We start from the raw sequence: 23,332 nt of genomic DNA on the forward strand, positions 1-23,332 counted from the left end.
AGTATACAAGAAGATAGTGCATCCAGCTAATGGTGAAACTCAAGTGTGCAAGTGTCTTTATTGGACTCTGGTATTAGGGTTAGTTTAGTGTATTCAATTCAAATAGAGTTTTAGAAGCAGTCTGATTGTTGCTGTTTGTGGTAATGAAATAACTCTGTTGGCTTTTAGGTTTTATGGTCTGATGACAGAGTGCTGGCAGGAAGGACCAGCACGTCGGCCGCGCTTCAAGGATATTCACGCCCGCCTGCGAGCTTGGGAGGGGTTGTCGTCCCACGCCAGCTCCAGCACGCCCTCTGGAGGAGGAGGCAACGCCACCACTCAGACCACCTCGCTCAGCGCCAGCCCCGTCAGCAACCTTAGCAACCCACGCTATGCTGCCGCTGCTGCCGCCGCCGCGGGGTACCTCTACCCAGCCCAGGCTATTCCCGCGCCGGGACAGATGGGTGCAGTTCCAGCATGGACGCCCATGGCCGTGACCCAAACCCACCAGCGCTTTATCCCAGTCAACGGATACCCAATCCCGCCAGGATACGCAGCATTCCCAGCTCACTTTGCACCCCCAGCTCCGCCTACTAGGGTAATCCAGCACCACCTGCCCCCTCCAAAAAGCCGCTCCCCCAGCAGCGCTAGCGGCTCCACCAGCACGGGTCACGTCAGCGGCGTGCCCTCCACTACGGGCTCCAACCATGACGCCAACACGCCGCTGCTGTCCCACTGCATCATGCCGGGGAGCGGCGGAGGGTCGGCTCAGGTGTACGGACAAATCTCCCAGAAGGGGATGGTGGACCACGTGTCTCAGACGTCAGCACTGCTTACCCCTGACTCTGATGTGCTGATGTACAACGACTCAGTCATCACTGCAGACCTGTAAATATTCAACCTCTTTGAGCTTAGATCCCAGATATGAGACGTTTAGCGCTTCAGCCAGTGGCGCAGCGTCACAGTTCTTCTCTGGTCTTACCGAGACCCAACAGAGATGGAGCGTGCCACACATCTGGGTATCCAAGAAACACTAAGCAGGCTATATAAGCAGCTGTCTGACTCTGTCATGCCTTACTGTTTACAGGAGGCGTACTTACTATCATGGTTTGAAAATGTTATTTTAACCTCTGTGTAAATACAGTACATAGGTCCTGAATGAATGAATGAAATACAAAGATATATATTCAAATGAACTTTTTATTAAGTAAAACACTTTAAAGGTGAAAACATTCTTCCCGTGGCCTTATTCAACAGTTTGTGTTCCAATCAGACAAAAAAAAACTAAACAATTCCCACTCGATGGACTTTTTCCTACAGGATGTCAGGCAGACATGGATATTCATGTGATGACTTTCAGGTGCCTTTTTTTCTAAACTAGTTCATTGGCTTGCTTGTCAACACAAAAAAATCAAATATCCAAGGGAGCGCGAATTGAAACGGCGAGTAACTTTATAAAAACGATCAACAGTGGCCTGCTCCAATAAATGATGCCTCCTTGGCCCTCATAAACCAATCAGTAACATTTATGTTAGCATGCATAATTCCCATGCTGCCAACAGCTATGAAAGCACTAATGCAGGTGCTAAGAAGTCCCTTTGAGAATGACAGCTGAATGTGTGTTTTGTTTTTTTTTGTTTTTTTATTTTCCAACTTCATCACGCTATCTGAGACGTCTGCAACAAGAAGACCGGACACAGTGAAGATGGAAGTTTATCTGATCGGCCTCCCTTTAAGTATCATTTCTTTTCATCATCGCCCCCCCCAGTTTTGTTTCTCTGGGAGACATCGCATCTAACTTCAGAGCTGGCAAGAGGGCCCCCTGCAGATGAACAAAAGACATCACAAAGCACTCGCTTCCTTCCACAGCTAACCCACACCGTTCTCAGGGCAAACACTTCATTCGCCGCATAATTGATTGGATACAGTCTTTTATGTTTTTTCCGAAAGTTTTTACGGATTTCATTTTGGAGATGGGGAAAAAAAAGCTCAGCACGTGCAGCTTTTAACAGAAAAAGTACAACCTGAAAAAAAAGTCTGACCGTTTTGTCTGTTTCCCAGTGAAGGATGACGAAGTGTGTGTTTGGTGAGTCTCAGTTTCGTAGCCGCACAAACTATGCCTCAGCCATCCACGATGGTTTATGAGAGGCCAAATATGAAGCTTCTTTCATTCCCTCAAAACAAAAGTCAGAAAACCAGCAGTAATGTGTCAAGTCAACAATCAATGGGTGCGAATGTTCCTGAGTGCATGTTTTAACTACAGCAATAACACATCCGGGTTGTTTTTACTGAGGACATGCAGAGAATAAAGTGCATTTCTGAGTTGTAAAGTAAGTGGACACGTGAAATGTAGCAACAAGAAAAAAGTAGCTGCAAAAATGGCATCAAAATCAAATTCAGTTGTCTTTATAAATCCTACTGCTCTTTAGTTTTCCTCAGCATTCAAGTGAGTAGAGGTCAGTAGTGAAGCTGGTTGGCTGTTATTAGCAGCATGAAGGGTGTGCTCTTGTGTCCATGCTATTTGAAATCATTTGAGAGTGTATTTTTCAAATGCCTTTCCTCTCTGTGTGTTTTTGTGATTCTATTTATCTAAAGCAGAGTGAGCTACCTAAGCATCTTTACCCATGAGCCCCAGCAATGTAAATGATGTACGAATACTAACATAGACTGTATATATAAGCTGGACTTTGCTTCCAGATTTAAAAAAGCAAGGCCAACGCAGTCTGCACTGATGGCCAACAGGGGGCGACTCCCCCAGTCCAGTCCACTTCTCACTTGATTTTTGACATCAGTGAAGCCTTATTTAATACAGGACGTTTCTCATTTTGTTAAGGATGCTGTCACTGACAATTGCTAATAAGGCAGAGAATAGTATAAGGCATGGCTACCGTATGAGTGTACAGAGTCTAATAGAATAAAATAATAAAAGTGAAAATGCTCAAGTGAAGGTTTCAACCATTGGGTGCCGTCATTGTGGCTACAGTCATCTTTTTTTATGTAGTCTATGTACTAATATAGCAGTGCACAAACCACTTGTACACAAGACTGTGAATCTTAATCAAGTTTAGGTATTTTTGTATTTGGCAAAAATTCATTATAGTGCCTTTTTTTTGTCTTTTATTGGTAAGAAGAAACAAAAGTATATGTATATTTCAATGCCAGTGTACCCATAACAGGTTTACATGCATATTGATCAAGAGAGGCCTTGGCTTTGTATTTTGTCTGAATATTTTTGCACAGATGTTTTGTATTGCAAAATCATTTATTAAATAATGTTTGGTAAATCCCGCTGCTTCTGTTGTATGATCGATCCGTTTTAAGAATACAGACTTGTAATAGCAATGTGAATCCACTGGGGGCCACCAAATCACCATTTCTGAGAACAGTTTTGAATGTCTTTGCCTTGTAATTGCAGTGACCACTGTTGGCCAAGTGGTGGGGCCCTTTAGCTGTTTGATTACTGTAGTCACAACTGGAAACAGTTGGAAATAATAGTCAAAGATGAAAAAATGGCTCCTGTGTAGCCTTTCCGGGTGTGTGTTTGTCTGCTTCACTTCATTTCTTTCAGGCTCAAATTCAGATCTTTCACCTTGAATTGGGAAAAAAAAAAAAAAAGTGAACCAGAGTGACTGTCATCCAGCATATGAATGTCATAACAGATGTAATGTTCTACATTTACAGACATACAGACTGTGTCTGCCAGTAAAGTCATACAAGCATGGAGGACATTCCAGGAGAAAGGAGTCTACTCTATGAGAACAGCACAAGATCGTTATTCCATCAGCAGGAGCAGTATCTGCCAGAGCTACAAACTGACCTCCAGCAGGCCGCTGGTGTTGATGTCTCTGACCAGATAATCAGAAACAGACTTATGAAGGCCAGACATCATCTAGTGGGCCCTTTGCTCACTGCTGGCACAGAGGAGTCTGATTAGCATTTGCCTCAGAATACCTGAATTAGCAGGTCCACATCTATTGCTTTTTACAGATGAGAGCAGGTTCACCCTGAGCACATGTGACATACATGAAAGAGCTTGGAGAAGTTGTGGAGGATGTTATGCTGCCTGTAACATTGTTCAGCATAACCGGTTTGCTGGTGGGTCAGTGATGGTCTGTGGAGGCATATTCATGACCTCAACAGGCTCAACCTAGACAACAGGACTCTGAATGCCATTAGGTACCAGGATCAATTGATATCATTGACACTTCACACTTACCTAACCTAAATGTTCTAGAACACCTCTAGGACGTTATGTTTCTGTCCATTCAACGCTGCCAGGTTCAACCTCAGAGCTCAGCTCTGATCTAGGTGTTTTGCTTCATTGCCTTTAAAGGCCTGAAAGGGTTAATGAACTCATGGACCAGAAAATGCTATCAGAATATTTAGTAATGTTCTTCCCTTTTGCAGAGATAAAATATAATTACCAACAAACTAAATAAGTATTCTGTCATTTGAATGAACTAGTCATGCAAAAAAACAAACAAAACTGAAGCTCCATTTTGCAGTGCAGGTGTCCTTTCTTCCCCCTGTCAAGCATGAGCCTGCGAGTGTTCGCAGGAAAAGAGAAGACAGTCGGTCATTAGCAGCAATGCAGACTTTCAGACTGCTCAAAACATTTTCTGCTGCCGGTCTGGAACAGTTTGTTTTGTGATTGTGTTCTGTGAGCAGCGGTAGCACAGCAGTAAACCCTCACGACTCCTACATCAGACACTCCGCGCTCTGACACCATTTAATGTAATTTCTCCCAAGGCATCAACCAAAACCATTTGCTACGCATGCAAGTGCAACCAAAGAGAGGAGTGCACAGGAAACAGAAGAGAAGAAAGGAGGCATCTGTATTTGATAGAAACCAACATCTGCGCTGATGGGAGATGCCAGCATCGTGTCATCCAGAAAACCAATTTGTACATCCAGTACTGGTACACCATGTGCTTGCTGACTGAGCAACTGATGTTGCTATCAAATGCACCCTTTTTAATTCCTAGTCCTTTAATAAAATCCTGTTTACTAGCTTCTGGGTGACTATATTATAGGTGCGAGCAATGGTTATTTTCCATCCATTAGTTTTTTGGGGAAGTTTGCAGCTAATTGTCAGGAAGTTCAATCAACATTTGCCGTAGGGCAGAGTACCATGTGGACATGTGACCGTTCTTGCTAACATTCATGGGTGATTTAGAATCATGGTTCAGAAACATAAAATATCAAAATGAAAATAATGTTCTATTGGGCAGACTTTTCCTACCTAATACTCAAATGTAATCTTCTTATGGAGTGTTGAATTTTACCTCACAAGCTGATTAGGAAAAAAAAACCCTAATCAGTCAACCTTCAATTTGAATCTTTTCACCGTCTTTTCTTTCCTTAAATTCTAAAAAGCTGTTTAATATTGTGTCTGAATGAACTTTATTTTGGCCATTTGTGGGAAGGCAAAACAATATCAAAATATGAGAAATCTGCAGCCAGATTTCTGGCCATCTGTTGAATTCAGTCTATTATTCACTATTTTTTAAGCTTCTTTGTGATTCTTGAGGAAAACATCTGGATATTTAGGTGCTAAATATTCCACATCTTCATTAGCTTTTCTAGAAAGAAGCTGCTGTTTGGTGAACGTAAGAAGCATTTTAATTGCAAACAGCAGCGTGCTTTGGCAAAAACACTGCTATAAGATGAACTGAGCCACAGAGTCATATGAGAGATCTGACACTAGGGGGCGGACCTCTTGCATATTAACACATAGTAATATCACATAATTAGTAAGATCAGTTATACTCTCCACCCAGCTGACAATCTCGGGACATGCTGTCTTATTTTAACCGTCTGGTCCCAGTGCAGGGCTCTAATCTATTGTATGAACTGGGACTGACACCTATTTGGTGCAAAACTGCTGTAATGGCACCGACTGTAGGGAAACTGCCATTTTTGGCCCTTCTGTACTGGCTTAAGTTTTCAGCTCTGGAGGTTCCTTTGGAATCTCTGGGAAGTGAGATTGGAGCCAGCCTCAAGTGGCTTTTCTAGGAACTATGGTTTCTGTTGAAGTGAAGACGATGGATGGAAAATATTTTGAATGGTTTAGGGAAATAGTTTTAAACTTTTATTTTATTTTATTTCAACATCTTTTTTTCCCATAGTTTAATGTAATCAGAATCTTAAAAGCGACAAGTAAATCCAGTATGGCGATAGATCTAAAAGACAATATAAAGAGTATAATATTTTTATCTGACATGTAGCAGAGTAGAAGTGCAACCGAAATAATTCAGTTAAAAAAAACAGTACTTATAGCTATTATCTGCCACAGCTATGCAGACAAGAACATGTCTAAATAAACACAAACAAGTCTAGCTGATGCGTGCGACTCGCCCTGATGCTTAAATCTCTTTGGTTCAAAGCCAGAGAAGCAGCTTCCTGCATAACTAAGGATGACCACTCCCTTCGTTACCAAAGAAAGGTGAGCCCTGAGGGTGTTTTCTGCTAAAGAAGCCTCATTTAGCCCCTTTATTTCAGAATGAAATGGGCTGCAATGGGCTTTGAAGATAAAGAAGAGCAGAGGTGTGTATAAGAAAAGCAAGATGAATAGAAGGGGTAGGGAAGCAAGGGATACAGGCAAAGTGCAGTGAATGGCTCTTGAGGTAATGTCTGGCTTAACAGCATTGCAGCAGAGAGATCAAGGTGTATCTGCTTTACCATAAGATTCCTATGGAGACAGCATGTAAACAGTGAGTCAAGAGGGCCTTTTATTTTTCTTTTGGTTTTCCAGGATGGAATCTAGCATCATCTCATCGCACTGGGAGGGTCAAGATGAGAGAGTAAAGGGATAGGTGTGTTCAAACTACTCATTTAACCACCACTGCAATTGTATGTCCATGAAGCTATCTACCTTGCTGTTAGTAACATCATCTGAAGCACTCACTGTTCAGGTTAAAATGATTCAGTCATTTTAAAAATAAACAGTCCTTATTGTGATACAGATACTCATATACAGTCCCGATCAAAAGTTTAAGACCACTTGAAAAATGGTAAAAAAAAAAAAAAAATCATATTTTGCATTGTTGGATCTTAACAAGGTTCCAAGTAGAGCTTCAACATGCCACAAGAAGAAATGGGAGTGAGACAAAACATTTTGATCAGGACTGTATCTTGAGATTGAAGGTGCAGGCATTAATTAAAATTTGCCTCTGCTGCACATGAATGCCAAAGACTTTTTATATCCTCCGCCTTTGGCGTGCTATGTCTGTGTTTGATCTTTAGCCACATACATAAAGTGTGATTAGGCAGAATGGAGAAGTCCATCTTTGTCAGTTGGGACAAAGATGGGAGCAATGTGGGAGCTTACAGAAACCTCCCGCTATGTATTTTTATTGGTTTAACTCTAAGTTTATGAGAATATATAATTAATAATTTGTTATGTAATATAATTACACACTAATCAATCTGTAGGATGAAGTATATCTGTAGGTACAACACCCTTTCATCTATCATATAATCTCAAGAAACAACTAACTGTATCTTGAGTTATAAACATAATAGTCTGGTCATTGATGCAGTCTGGGTGACTGGGCACTTAAATGAATCAGCCAGTCTCCAGATACTGTTTTCTGCTTTAAAGTGTGTTTTCCTTTTTTAAATGTTGGTTCCTCTTCTGATGATGCTTCTGGTGTTTCTGCTCTCCTCGTTATTCCCTGTCTTGAGTTCCTCTGTGCATAAGTAGATTTGTCAATCCATGTTCCCCTGTCCGGTTTAGTACTAGTCTTGGCGTACTAGTCCCGCTTTACTTTTTCCTCCTGTGCCTTGTTTTAGTTTCACTTCTGGTTTTTACCCCTCCTTTTTATTCAATCTTTGTTGTCTCGTCACCTTTGCCCTGCTCCAAGCTGTTTTTTTGTTTGTTCTCCCTGTGTGTTGTTCCTCATGCTTGGTTTCTGGATTCCTGTTTAAAGTTTATTACCTCGCCTGCCTTAGCATTTTAGGGCTTGGGTCCTCCCCATCGTGTGTACTTATATCATTGATTGTTCACAGTCCAAATGTAATGTTCCATCCATTCATTCGCTTCCGCTTATCCTTTTCAGGGTCGCGGGGGGCGCTGGAGCCTATCCCAGCTGTCATAGGGCGAGGGGCGGGGTACACCCTGGACAGGTCACCAGTCTGTCGCAGGGCCAACACACAGGGACAGACAACCATTCGCGCACACATTCACTCGCACATTCAAACCTAGTGGCAATTTGGATTATCCAATTAACCTATCCCCACAAGTTGCATGTCTTTGGACGGTGGGAGGAAGCCGGAGTGAACCCACGCAAACACGGGGAGAACATGCAAACTCCACACAGAACTCAGGACCTTCTTGCTGTGCGGCAACAGTGCTAACCACCGTGCCACCGTGCTGCCCCTTAAAATGTAATGTTATTTAGTTTTAATCACACAATCTTGCTATGTCCCTCCTTGGTAATCAAGACAATGATTGAGGCAGGACTTACGGCACAGGACTTTGAGAGCATGCAATTACCTTTCCCAGGTTATTTATTTATTTATTGTAGCAAAAAAAAATTCATGCTGTTTTTCCACTTATTTGTTCTAGTAATGACATGATAATCATCTCTACACCTTTAGTTTACACTTAAAATGTTTTGAGTAAGTATGATTGTTTGGTCAAATCAAAAATAAAAAATAAAAATAAATAAATAATGAGATTTAAATGACTAAGGTAGACCAAGTGGATAATTAAACTAGGTGTGTATTAAATGCTACGCTTAGATTTAGTGAAGAAACATCTGTTAGAGGTTAAGAGATAGGTATCTTCACACACACAGCATGTAAAAGTAAAGAGAACGCTTATGTTTATGTGCAGAGACAGCGTGCATAAATAGCTCTGGGATTAAGGCCACAGCCTTTAGCGAGTGACTCACTTATAATGTATACAAATGCACACAAAGACAGATTCATGCATGCATGTTTCTGTGAAAGATCTTTTTTAAGCCACATACTGTACCTGCTTAGAAGATCTGGCTGTAAGCCTTCAGTGATGAAAGTAATGGTAAAGACTTCAATCAACAAAGCATTTATAACTAAGAGATATTTTAGAAAGTTACGTTCATATAAAAAAATCATCAGTCTTGAATATCTCGTAGCTGGCCGTAGCTTTAATAAAAAGTTGGAAAACGGTGATACAGATTCCAGATTGTAGGTGACACTGCAAGAAAGGCTGGAATAAAACTGATCCACTTTGGTGGGGAAAGACGCCTCACCTATAAAAATTCAGTATCAGTGGAAAAGCACTCCATCACCTGTGTTACATATGTGGACTTTGATTACTGAATAAATATCCTGGACAAATGTATATGTATATGTATATGTATATGTTGACTTGATCAAAGCATGTCTAAACTGAATCAGCACAAACCGTTTCTACTAAGATCCGGTCTCTATATGGTCTTCCTCCTTCCTCCTCATATGTGTTGGGTTTTTTTTAATTATCATGTACTGTTTACATGTCAAAGTTCTTCGACATTTTTACATGTGAATGCACGTCTCATCTCCTCTCAGTCTCTTGGCCTACACTCACACCCCTTTTCCTCCTTCTTCTCCTTCTCTCCTCTCCAACTCCACTCAGACTTTCTATCTAATAATCCATCCATCTTTGTGCTCGAATGGAGGGCTAATGCTTTCCATCTGTGTGTATCAGTTGTGGGGCTCCAAGGGCAAGGCCTGCCACTCTTTGCCTATTCACCCCGCCCACCCCTCCCATCTCCACTTCAACTCCTTTCTGACAAAACCCTGTCTGGTTCCACTCAGCCCTGAAGTCTAAGATCCCACTCCACGCTGGGGCCCCTCCTGGCCTGAGGCAGCAGGGGGAGGCTGGTCGGGCCCCTGGATCCTGCAGATTCTGAGTCATTGTGAAACGATTCATTTCTTTCCAAACATGCATAAACATACACGACTATTAATATGCTGATGAGAAGCAAAATAAGAGCTTTTTAAAAAAAAAAAAACTATCTGTAGAGCACAAGCTACATATTCAACTTAATGCTGCACCTTTTCTGCTTTTGCAGACTGGAAAAAAAAACAAAATAACATTTAAATATTTACATATTTACATATTTACATAAGGCAAAGGCATAGAGGTTAATTTGGTAAAGAGATTTTCCAACTTGTTTTAAATCACCCTAATAGGAAATGAAAAAATGCATTTTGTTGGGCATAAAATTCTATATGTAAAACGGATTTTATACATATATGTAAAATGTGTAAAACAGATGATCCAAAAACAATACTGTCCACAGGTGCTGTATGTCTACAGGAAGAAATGACAGCGTTTTTTGTCTAAATCACACTTTTTCTGTCTTCTTCTGGGGCTTCGTGTCTCTGTGATTGTGAATGTGTCAGATGTTATTTTGACTGTGCTCTTATTGAGGGAACAGAATGTTGTGTTCTCAGAATATTTTTACAAATGTGCATGAACAAAATAATTAATCAGTTGTTGTACTGCCACCCACTGGACAGCCAGTGGGTGGCAGTGACTGATGTTAAACTATAACATCAGTGTGTGATAGTTTATATAGTCAGAGACTATTATATTGTCATATTTAAATATATATATATTTTTGTTATTTTATAGTTTTTACACTGCGTATATTATTTATTTGTGTGTCAAATTCATAAGTTAAAATGTCTGTTGTAACAAACTCTTTGAAAAGCACATGTTTAAAAAAATGAAGTTCAGAAATCTTTTTTTCATGCCTAAAGATGAGTACGAATACTTGAGTATGAGTACGAGAAAATCTTGATTGAGGTTGTCATAATTCATGCATGAAAGGGTTTACTGTAAAAAGTACAAATTTTAAACAAACTCTATTTCCAGCACTTCAAAAGGTACTGATCTGCTGCCATTTTGTATCATAGTCATGAGTTTTCACTATAGGACCTCTGACATTTTGGTTAGACAATTTGAAGATGTCAGCATAGACTTTGAGAGATGTGATGAGATTTCTTTCTTCTATTATATGACGTTTTACTGATTAAATAGTCCCTCAGTTAGCCATAATGTTAGAATAAAAAAATGAATGATTTATAATACAATGAACAGCATCTGAAAACCCATTCCACCATTGTTTCCTCATCGACTCATCCCGCTGTCATTCAAAGAAAAAAAGCAGGTTAAGCCCTGCATGGGTGAGCCATCTATCACAGGGACCATCTGAAAACCACTTTTTAATGTTCATTTATATCTGGACTAAATTGACACATACCAGGGATGTAAAACCCGTTTGACATCGTAGGTCCAGACACCGCGCACTTTGATCTCTAGTGGGCTGGACCAGTGAAATTTCCAATTTTTGTCGGCACAAAGAAGTTTAACTACGCATGTTATCTCGGCGATAAAGGAGCACAATTTCTGCAGTACATTTCAGTTTGTCAACATGATAAGGAAATCCTACACAACACAAAGTTTTGATTATATTCACAGAAAATATACTACTTTGTAAAAAAACTAAACAAAACAGAAATTTCTATAGTATACAATTAATAGCCATGAACAGTTCTGTCGTTAATTGTGTATCTATTACTTTAATTACTTTGGTGTAGTAAAGATGGCTATAGAGGAGGTCTTTATCAGTAAGAAAAACTGTAAAACCTGTTTTGAAGATACAGTTAAATGTCCAAAATTCATGTCTTCCTTCCTATTTTCCAAAGCCAACCAGTGAGCCGGATTAGAGTCTTTGCCAGGCTGATTCCGATTCTTATGTGTGATACCCCTGACATGTGCAATGAATCATTTGACCATGGGATAGACCACCCAGTATTTTTCTTAAAGTCTGATTGCACAGAAATCAACCCACTCTCTGTGGGGATAGTTAATGCTTCAGCAGCATGTAATCATGGTGGAGCAATGCAAGTGCCATAAAAGGGAACACTCACCATAATACTCAAAGCAGTTTTAGCTGTTCCTCAGATTTCTAGCTGTGTAGCAAAACTTCAGTCAGAGACTGTAAATGTGTTATTTGCAACACCATTGTCTGGGCTGCAACATTAGCCTTCATTTCAAAAGACAAACAGTGGGCAGCAGGTGTTTTTATGTCAGGTGAAAATGTGTGGCAACAAAAAATATGCATGTTTGTATGGTTAGCATGTCTGGGTGTGATACAACTGTACAGCTCAGTGTTCTGGAAAACACTCCTTTTTTTATCTGTTCTTGCATCAGTGACAAACGCATTACTGCAGTCCCAACAAAACCGCTTTTGTGGAAAAGCCTTGGTTTGGATTAAAAGCAACGAGTGCGTTTTGGGTACATGGACTTGAAAGGGACCTTAATACTTCAGTTCCCATTTTATGGCTTCCTCTTAATTTGGCTTTTGTTACTTTTCCAATCAGCGTAAATGAGGAGGAATGGTGAGTCCTTGCACTGCTTTGCTTGTTTTCATTTGACTGAACTAACTTCATTAGAGTTATTTGATATTGTATTTTGCACTATCCTACTGTATATTACTGTAATAGTAGTATTCTTATTGTATATATGGTATATCTTATTCCTCTGTTCCTCTGTCTCTCTTGCTGCATTGAGTATGTGTATGACTAAAGAATTTCCCTCGGGATAAATAAAGTTCTTCTTATCTTATCCTTAAGATTTGTACAACAAAGTATTTTCAGTTTTAAGCTGGAAGAATGGGGTTTTGCACAGCTTATCATGTTAATGCAAGGAAAAAAGGGCACGTAGCGCATCGGTGATGTGTTCACTAATATAGAACTAAAATGTGTGTTACCTTAAAATGAGCAAATCCTTTGTCACAAAGTTGTATATGAATACTGCTCATTGTATAAATTCAGTCATTTTAAAGTCTATCAAAAACAAGTCAAATCCTGACAATATTAATGAGACGTTTCTAAAATTCTTCTACACAGATGGTCTGAATTTGTGAAGCGAGTGGTATCGCTCTCCGTCCCCGGCAGTCGGCTCCTCCTTGTTTTTTCTAAGCCACGATTAGGCTCGTTGAGAGCAGGCATGTGCATGCAGACAGTGTTTGTTTTTACATCTGGTGGGTAACGTCCCTCCCTATATTTTTGGAACAGTACCTCTGAAGCTTGATTTAGATTTCTGCAGGAAATTTACGTTCTAACTTCAGATGTAACACCTCTTAACACTAAACCGGTCCATTCCACACTGTTGTTTCCAGTTACAGCGTATATTTCCTGCTGAAGCATATTTCAGGCATAAGACAGAAACATTACAAAAATATACACCTGCAGGCCACTCTATTGTCTTTATTTGACTAAATGCACTAAATTGCTGCCACAAGCTTTTGAACACATGTACCTAATAAAGTGGCTGGTGAGTGTAAGAGTATCCTCAGTCCCAGCTTGGATAAAGACGTGTCTGTGTGTCTTTGTTCCCTGCAGTAGTGCCCTCTCCAGCTCAGTCATCATCCACATACCCCAGGACACTGTCCGAGCCAAAGAGATCATCGCCCACGTCAACACGCAGAAGACTCAGGTCAGCTATTATGCAGAGGCTATCTCAAGCTGCCAAAGACCAATCGCTCGCCAGTCTGGCTGACAAGGTACTAAAAGTGTTTGACGTTACGTGGGGACGCTTCATATTTCATTCATACCCTCTTCCTTTCAGACCCGTCAGCTGGTGACAGTGTGCGGCTGCAAGCTGCTAGCTTCAGCTATTTAGGCCCTGAACGCAGTACGGGGCGAGTACATCGCAACCAAAGCTTCTCCTTCCGCTGAGTCTGAACAAGTAGTGCTCCGCAATGACCAGGATACGCTGAGAGCAAAGTACAGCAGTCACAACAGCCAGTCGTCACTGCACGTGGACTGGCACGAAGAGGAGTGGGTGAGTTGATCAGCAGTTATTGGCTGTTTTCTGATTCCAGATTTTTTATTTCTTTAGCATGAGAACAGACAAGCTTAGTTTCTTGGCACACATTGTGGATACAGCTTAATATCTTAACTAGACTCTGAACTCTGTTTTTCTTTTCTTGTTGCTTCTTCTTCTTCTTGAGTCATCCCTCTCATGTTGATTTCCAGCTCAGGTCACTCCTTACTTTTAAGAAGTTGGAGGATTCGTGAGCAGATTTTTCCTTCACTATATCAGCCGACTTTATTCTATGAGAAAATACTCTTAAATGACTCTTCTTTAAAAAGTGTTCAGTGTTTTATGTCTGGTCCGTGTGTCATCTTTGTCTTTACAATGTTGCAGCAATACTGTAGTAATGATATGATATGATATACCTTTATTAGTCCCACAAGGGGAAATTTAAATGTTGGTTTAGTGTAAGCTCAGCTTTTTAACTAATGTAAGAAGTGTTATGACTAGGGTTGCCAACTCCCTGAAAAATAAATAAGGGACACCTCGTGGCCAGGGCCGGGCGACCCAGTTGTCTTCACCCTTCCCAGTGTGGTGAATTTTCTAGCTCTTTTTTTGTGTGTGAAATTATTTTTTTAACCATTTGACTTGAAGTTGATTTAAGTAGATGCATATTCTATTCTTTGTGATATGAACACATGTGAAACAAATGATCATTTAGCCATTTATTTTTAGCTCAAAATGACAACATTAACACAGTAAAACAGGTCTCTTTCTTAAACAGAAGCCTGTCATGCTTAACTTTTGAGAATATAAGTAAATCTTTCTTTAAAAGAACTCTGTCCTGCTTAACTTAAAATAATAGAAAACAATAGAAAGAAAAATATTCTTGTAACAGTGCACATTTAGTGCATTTAGTACAATTGGCTTCAGTTGAGGTATTATTTCAGCTTTTCTAATGCTAATCAGCTGCTCCTGTTTGTAAACCCGCTTGTTCCCATGATTACGCATCATAACTCATCATCATTATTCATCTATGTATTACTTTTATGTATTAGTCATCAATTTGTTGTAATCATCTATCCTTGCAGTTGTTTATTACACAAAATAAATTATATTATCACACTTCTGGCCACATAGCGCTAATATTCACTGCACATGCCCATATTAACTTTTTCCAGCCAGGTGTTTTCCTTTTCCCATTCTTCCCTTTCTCTGAGGGGAACAAACATTGCTGCTCTAATGCTGGGCTCACACTGTGCGATTTTTGGCCCATTTTGAGCCGATTTTTGAGTGATCGGACCGATTTTGGCCTTCATCGTGCGTCGCTGCTCAATCACAGCTGCCTGATCAATGTTTTTCATTAGCAATTTAGCAAAGTTGATGGTAGTGGTGTGTCTGTGTGAGTGAAAGACAGAGAGAGCGAGCGACAGATTTTCTGTTATAACCTTCATGTTATGGAGGCACAGTGTGAGCACTCAGGTCGCATCAGAGCATCGGGCGGTATAGTGTGAGACCTGCATCGTGACCTACCAACTTCTAACCCCTGCGAGTCAATCGTGCAGTTTGAGCAGGAGCTGAATAACGTGACTGAAAAAAATCGCACAGTGTCTGCCCAGCATTAGGTGTACTGTCATCCGAGACTTGCACCGCAGAGTCGGCGTTTGTTTCCCTGTTGGCCATGCTTCTTGTTGTGGTCATCTGTTGTCTTCCGGTATTTTCTCCGCAAGCGACCTTTCCTCGACCAATGAGATGAGCGGTAATCTGAATTGTCATACTCGAATTGTCATAAGTGTGCTGTCAGCTCATTGGTCACAAAGCAGGAGAGGGGCTGGGAATTATGTTTTCAAACAAAGTGTTAATTCCATAAACATTTATAGACTACTTTTGATTCTCACTGTATTACGGGACAAAGTGCGTCCCTTATTAGCTCAATACGGGACGTGTACTTTTGTTTCGAAATACGGGACGATTCCGTATTTTAAGGGACGGTTGGCAACCCTAGTTATGACTGACTCGTTTTTAATACCTAAATCTGGCCTCAGTGCACAAACCTAAATGAATCGGTACATATGAAAGCGCCCAAGTCACAAGCTGTGTTCAAGGACATGGATAAAACAAAAAGGTTCAAATTTGTGCACAAAAACCCCACAAATCAGTGTCACTGTTTTAAAATCTGCTGCGAGACCGCTCTAAATGTCAGCTTTTTCTTTACGTAAAGACTGGGGTCTGTAACATATCAGCTCGTTTCTTATTTATTAAAGAACATGCCTGACACCAGGCTTTTGAGTTAACGGCTCCATTAGATCTCTGCAAGTATTTTTAAGTATTTTTAGGTTCTTTCCAGCAGGATTTGTGGCTAGTTCTGGAGCTTGACCCTAAAAGATTTCAGTGTGTCGGTGCTTCTGCTTTCCCTGTTGTCCTTCTGTTCCGTCTTTTTTTCTGTTTCTGTCAAATTTAAAAACAACTGCACTCTGAAATACACACTCTTTGCAAGATGTTGTCTAAACTAGTGGTTAGAAGGCATATTTGTGTTTGGTCTCTGATGGTTTATTTACACTTTTTGCAGGCCACGCCCACGGACTACAGAGCCACGATGAGCAACAAAGCCAAGAAGTCTATGGACTTCCTGCTGATGCAGGACACCGCCCCGACGATAGCCACGGACGTGTCACTGCAGTACCGCCTCGACATCGTCTTCTGCCAAACGGTCACCTACACATATTTTAATTATTGAATGTCTGAGCTGATGCGTTTATCCTGCAGTGACTCAGAGTGAAGGAGAAGGCCAAGAAGAAGTGTAAATATCATAAAAGCAAGGAGTTCAGAGCTCTACGACTTAGTGTCTTTATGGTATTTATGTGTGTAATGGAAACCAGGGGTTCCATTACCCTTACTTGTATTTTTATTAATTGACTGACTGATTTGTATTTAAAAACCATAATGAAGAAAAACACACACTGGTTGATTGTGATCTTTATTAGGTTTTTTGGGTTGTTATTTAAGTGACTCGTGAAAGGTGAAGAGACAGGGGGACTGGCCATCCTACCTGTGTCAGGAAAAGAACCCGTGTTAGAGCTGTTCACATTTAATCATTTGTCTGTAACCTAAATTAGTTGTATATGTAAAAAGAGAAGTGTTAACAGTACTCACTTTGTAAAGAGTAAAAGCAGCTCAATCACCTGCTTATGAGCTCCTGGAGCAAACCAATGTGCCAGGCTAGGGGAGTGTGTGTTGGAGTGATTTTGTTAAAAGTTGTCATTATTGTGCTTGGACCTTGTCTTGAACTGTATGTTCAGATATTTTTCTGTTCCTCCCCCACATGTAGGATGTTGGGGATGTTACTAGCTATAGTTTTCAACTGCAGGCACGATCTATGTAAGATTCTGGTTTCCTTATTTGGTAAGGAATGTTCACTTCCTGCCCTTTACAGTATGGGCTCACCATGTAAATGGTGGACTGTTAAAGAGGTTAAGCCATATACGAGGTTGAGGGGAGATACCCTTTTATGACTAGAGATGTGGTTAAAACGTTTGTAACCAGGAAGTCACGTATACACACACACACACACACACACACACACACACACACACACACACACACAGTGCCTTAGCTTTTACCACACAACATATGGGGTTTACAATGGGCGGTTGTGTAACTGTTTTCATTCAATAAAAGGCTGGAGTTGGAGTTGTCTGAGTTTGGGTGTAGAGCTTGCAACTCTGAGAATCTGACCAGGCTTCCCCTGCACAAGTAAAAACCAATCGAACTCTGATTGTCTTACTTTGTTCTGAGTCGGCGAGGGCTGAAACCTAACTGTGTGGTTAAGGTGTTTTAATGCAGCGGTCCCCAACCGCCGGGCCACGGACCGTCGTTTGGTCGAGAGATGAGGCTCGGGTGTGAAATGTATGGTTTTCAGAGTTTTTATCGTTATTTTGTTATCGTTTTTATCGTTAACTCTGTTTTCCTGGGTCTTTCACGTGTGTTATGAATAAATCTTCTTTTTTTCCGGTACCGGTACTAGTTTTATTTTGTTGTATTTATCTGTGACACCTTAAAGGCCGGTCCATGAAAATATTGTCGGGCATAAACCGGTCCGTGGCGCAAAAAAGGTTGGGGACCGCTGTTTTAATGTATATAGAAGAGACTGAAGTTTATATGTTATGGAATTATTTATAGGACTTGTTCCAAATCTTCATATGTCTATGATGTGCTATATCAGCCCATTCTCACTCCCGAGGCGTAACATGTCGACGTTTTGTCACGTCCCGCAGCGTTCCTGAGGAACGCGAAAGGAGACCTTCTTATGGTACGCGGCGGGCTATGGCTGGAATCCAGTGCAATGACACTCCCGCGGTAATAGACGTTCCAGCCCTGTATTCCAGCCCTAAACCTAACCTTATCCCTAGCCCTGACCATAACCTTATTCCTGACCTTATCCAGGCCTTTAATGATGTTAAATAGCGTGTTTCTAAGCAATTTGAAGAAAAAGAGCAAACATGTGTAGATTCAGTCCAGACGGTTCTCATATTTCCTCTTTTTTCTGAGGTCGTCATTTAGGAACGTGGTGGGTAGCCGAAAACGTAATATGGTGACGATTTGTCACCTAGCGTAAAATGTTACGCTTTGGGAGTGAGAACGTGTTGGTTATATTGTAGTGGTTTTCTTATGGGGAGGGTTTTGTTTTCCTTTGGTTTGCTGACCCCCAGACTTGGTCTATTCCAGATGCTCACCTGAATCAGGTAGAGTATAACAGGAAGCCATTTGCTTTTCAGAAGGGTTGGATTCTTTGCTGTATCACCATGTGTTCTCATTAATAAAGTACATTTTACTCCAGTCTCGTGCTATTTTAGTGGAAGTGACCCATGACCGTCGGCCAAAACTGACAATATGACTATTAAAAGTCTGAGTAATACTGTAATTTTCTGCTGCTCATTCCTGTGCAACATCCCATTTGGCCTCCCGTCATATTTCTTTTCAAGATTTTCTTATTTAATCACTAGTGTACATATATTTATATTTATAGATACATATATATTTAGTCATCTTTTCTCTTTTACCACGTCTCTCTAATATTTTGCTCTTTACTATTTTTCTATTTTTTATTTTATTATATTTTATTATATTTCTACTGTACCATGCTGCTGAGTGACTGCTGCTCGTCAAACACATTTCATTGCAATGTTGACCCTGTGCTAACTTGCATATGACAAATAAAACTGAAAACAGTAAAGGCAAAGGGAACACATCAAGTAAGGATTTCACACTCCCACTCACAACGGCACTTTCAAAGCATAAAGCCAAATATTTCAAAATTTCATTTTGAGGCATTTTAAAAATGAATGTGTTTGAGTTTCATTGCTCCAAAGCAATGTTTTCATATAAGCAAGACAACAACCAGTTTGCAACCATGTAAGTACAGTCCTCTATTGTAAACAGACGTGTTGGCAATCTGTCTGCGTTTATAAATTAGACAACAGTTATTTGCAGATCTTCATCAATCTGCCTGAGAGTGATTGCAGTCGGTCTGAGTTGGACTGCAACTGTTTTGAGTCAGGTTGCCTCCAAGGAGGCAGTTTATTATTTTCCTTTCCTAGTTGGAGAGATGGCTGTTGTTTTGTTTTTACTGTAGTGTGCTGGGCCATTAATGGCTCAGGGGCTGCAGCGTATCCGCGCCAACACCTAAGGCCAACGTGGAAAAACCCTGGATTAACGGAGATGTTCGCGCTTACAGGGAGGAGGTCAGCGCCCTGACCCACTGGTGTCAAGACAACCATCTCACCCTCAACGTCGCAAAGACAAAGGAGTTGATAGTGGACTTCCGGAGGTGCAGAGAAGTACACACCCCCATCACCATCAACGGCGCTGCTGTGGAGAGAGTGAGCAGCTTCCGGTTCCTTGGCGTACACCTGGCTGAGGATCTTACGTGGTCAGTACACACAAACAAAACAGTGAAGAAGGCGCAGCAGCGCCTCTTCTTTCTCAGGAGACTGAAAAGATTCGGCATGAGCCCCCGCATCCTCAGGACCTTCTATCGCTGTGCCAAGACAAGTCAATAAAAAACAAGTAATAACTATAATATTAAACTACAATAGAGAGAAAATCCAGTAAATATAATTATATTATGTAAAAAAATATACAAATATTTACCTCTAATTTAAAAAGACATTACAAGGGTACTAGTTTCATTTTAATCTAAACATAATCTAAATTGACACTAAATCAGTTTAAATATTACAGCTGAAGGTGATTTTAATAAATGTACTGCTGCTTGACTTTGTTTTACTACTGCAGTATAATTTATCATGTACAAAAGCTCCAAATGTTGTTTCTCTGACTTAATGTTCTGATGACGTTTGTGTTATTTTGCAGGAAATAGTCAGGACCCAGATGAACCTGTGCTGGAATTCAGTGTGGGTGAGTAATATGAGCATTTATGAAGGCTGTCCATGACCCGTAATTAAATTTAGCGTCATTAGTCTTATTTTGTCTCTCAGTGCAGGTATGTAATGTGACAAAACCTCTAATGATCTGATATGTTTGGGATGGATGGGCTGTGAATTATATAGTGAATTGTCTTATTTTGTCGCTCTGTGCAGGCTAGGGCCTATTATATGCTGTAGCCTGAAGGCAGCTGAGTTGCAGAGGATGGAGTGATCACTGGCTTTCTACTTACAGGGTGGTGGGTCTCAGAGGACAATTGCTACCCCTGTTGAAGTGAACAACGTGTGGAGTGCAACTGGCTTTGTGGCATAGCTGGCTCTGGCCTTGGACTGTGTGTTTTTACTTTGTACCTAAATGGGACACTGGACTTTTAACTATTATTCATTGTGTTTATAAATAAAATTTTAGAATTTTATTGACTGTCATCTTTTTGCCCACGGCGGAGACGGTTGGTCAGACCTAGAATCTCTTTATGTGTGTGTGTGTGTAACATCAGCAGGGTTTTGCATAAAAGAGTGTGAGCAGGTCAAAAGGTCAATTCATTTATTGTAGTTTTATGGCAGCACCTTCTAGTGGCCTTGAAGCAAACAGTCTCCTAACTAAGCCATGGCATCTCCGGTCTCTCCTACTTTTGTGTGCTGTGCTGGAGGAGCAGCATTGGATCTAGTGATACTGAGTAAGCTGATTAGGACCGGCCTGGAGAAATGTGGTTTGCATGAAGTATCAGGAGAAAAACAACCTTGTATTGTAAAATAATAATACACGAATAATAAATACTTTTCATGACATTCAGATTTCTGGACTCACGAGTTCATAGAACATTAATGTTACGAAACATTGAGATAAGTCTTAAAACTACATTGTATACTTATTATTTATTTACTTTAATCAGATTTGACTGGTATTTTTAAACATTAAGTTTTTGTTCCTTCAACTATTGTATTTAAGCTTATGACTCACTCACAGTATGTTTATATAACTGTCTAAAAAACAGTGAGGATGTGGCCGCAGTGGCTGAGAAGCAAGAAGTTTGCTTTTTCTTTTTTTTCTTTTTCTTTTTAAATTGGGAAGCATAAATGAACATACCAGAAAACCCTGCACGAAGGAGCCATATTTGTTTTTTGTGTGTGCATAAGAGATAAGATAAGATAAGATAAGATAGAACTTTATTAATCCCTCGGGTGGGTTCCTCTGGGAAATTCGACTTCCAAAAAGCACAGCAACGACCGAAGTTACAGTTACAGAATTGTTATATATATATATATATATATATATATACACACACACACACACACACACACACACACACACACACACATATAAATACAGAGACAAATATAAATAAAATATACAAAGGGGATAAATAGAATAAATAGGAATAAAAAATAAAAATACAAGTGAATTGCACATTTCAAGTATTGAGTCTATTGCACTGTTGACTATTTACAAAAAGTATTGCACAAGGTATTGTACAGTGAGGTGAAGAGGCACTACAGCTTAGTTGTTCCCCCCTCCTTTGTCCTCCTGTTTCCCCTCCCTCTCCCCTCCAGAGAGGAGTTAAACAGTTTGATGGCGTGTGGGACAAAGGAGTTTTTAAGTCTGTTAGTTCTTGTCTTGGGGAGAAGCAACCTGTCACTGAACAGACTCTTCTGGTTGTTAATGGCCGTGTGCAGAGGATGCCTGGCATTGTTCATAATGTCCATCAGTTTCTTTAATGTCCTTTTCTCTGCCACTGTCACCAGAGTGTCCAGCTTCATGCCGACCACAGAGCCAGCCTTCCTGATCAGTTTCTCCAGCCTGGATGAGTCCCTCTTTGCTGTGCTGCTCCCCCAGCACACCACAGCATAGAAAAGTACTCCAGCAACCACCGACTGGTAAAACATCCTCAGGAGCTTCCTGCAGATGTTAAAAGACCTCAGCCTCCTGAGGAAGTACAGTCGGCTTTGGGCTTTTTTATACAGGTGCTCTGTGTTGCATGACCAGTCCAGTTTATTGTCCACCCACAGCCCGAGGTACTTGTACTTGTTGACCACCTCCACCTCCTCCCCCTCTATCTGAACCGGCAGTGGACCTTCTCTGGACCTCCCGAAGTCCACAACCAGTTCCTTAGTCTTTGAGGTGTTGAGTTGCAGGTGGTTTGTGTGACTCCATGCGACAAAGTTCCTCACCAGACTTCTGTACTCCTCTTCCTGATCATCCCAGATACACCCCATGATGGCCGTGTCATCTGCAAACTTCTGAATATGGCATAATTCAGAGTTGTAGCAGAAGTCAGAGGTGTACAGGGTGAAGAGAAGAGGGGACAGCACAGTTCCCTGTGGTGCTCCTGTGCTGCTGACCACAGTGTCAGACGTGATGTCCTTCAGCCTGACGTACTGTGGTCTGTCGGTGAGGTAGTCGGAGATCCAAGCCACCAGGCAGGGGTCCACCTCCATCCTGTTCAGTTTTTCCTGAAGCATACAGGGCCGGATGGTATTAAAGGCACTGGAAAAGTCAAGAAACAGTATCCTGACCGTGCCTTTTCCCCCATCCAGGTGTGAGTGGGCTCTGTGTAGGAGGTACAGGATGGCATCCTCCACTCCGACACCCGCCTTGTATGCAAACTGTAGTGGGTCCTGGGCATGTTGTACCTGTGGTCGGAGGAAGTTGAGGAAGAGCCGCTCTAGAGTCTTCATAAGATGTGACGTCAGTGCCACCGGTCGGAAGTCATTCAGCTCATTGGGCCGGTTCTTTTTGGGGACCGGGACGATGCAGGATGTCTTCCATAGGGCGGGCACTCTCCCCAGTCGCAGACTGAGGTTGAAGACTCGTTGTAGCGGCTCCCCAAGTTCAGCAGCACACGCCTTTAGCATCCTAGGACACACCTTGTCTGGGCCTGCTGCCTTTCTGGGGCGAAGCTTCCTCAGTTGCCTCCTGACCTGATCCACTGTGACACTGGGAGATGTTTGGGAGGAGGGGAGGGGGGGAGATGTCTTGCTGCTGAGAGAGGGATTGGAGATAAAGATGAAGCTTTAGTATTATTACACATATGATAATGGTGTTAGCATGCAACACACAAACTCAAGTGGTGTTGCCAAGATAGTTGCTGACTGGCAAGAAACTTCTAGAAGA

At 41.2% G+C, this 23,332-nt stretch overlaps 1 protein-coding gene and 1 long non-coding RNA gene across 7 annotated transcripts in view; both read left to right on the top strand.

The window, feature by feature from the left end:
* LOC146649245 (inactive tyrosine-protein kinase transmembrane receptor ROR1-like) overlaps positions 1 to 3,245 on the top strand; it is a 146,001-nt gene extending 142,756 nt beyond the window's left edge. For all 3 annotated transcript variants that reach the window (XM_085385728.1, XM_085385729.1, XM_085385730.1), the window contains one exon: positions 169 to 3,245. In XM_085385728.1, the coding sequence (XP_085241854.1) occupies positions 169 to 871 (703 nt within the window). In that variant the 3' untranslated portion in view covers positions 872 to 3,245. The remainder of the gene's footprint in view (positions 1 to 168) is intronic.
* Positions 3,246 to 12,283: 9,038 nt separating this feature from the next.
* LOC146649248 (uncharacterized) lies at positions 12,284 to 21,207 on the top strand. 4 transcript variants are annotated; one of them, XR_014908116.1, is made up of 7 exons: positions 12,284 to 13,001; positions 13,363 to 13,523; positions 13,589 to 13,804; positions 16,347 to 16,487; positions 19,512 to 19,706; positions 20,150 to 20,194; positions 20,377 to 21,207. It is a non-coding gene; the product is annotated as an uncharacterized LOC146649248 (long non-coding RNA). The 4 variants fall into 4 exon arrangements; XR_014908114.1 differs by having other exon boundaries at positions 12,284 to 13,523; positions 20,377 to 21,206; XR_014908117.1 differs by having other exon boundaries at positions 12,284 to 13,456; positions 20,377 to 21,206.
* Positions 21,208 to 23,332: the final 2,125 nt, after the last annotated feature.

The sequence above is a fragment of the Rhamphochromis longiceps genome, linkage group LG17 (assembly GCF_057381845.1).
Source record: "Rhamphochromis longiceps isolate RC_006_pf linkage group LG17, R_longiceps_female_GT1.1, whole genome shotgun sequence".
In the NCBI taxonomy this organism is placed as follows: Eukaryota; Metazoa; Chordata; class Actinopteri; order Cichliformes; family Cichlidae; genus Rhamphochromis; species Rhamphochromis longiceps.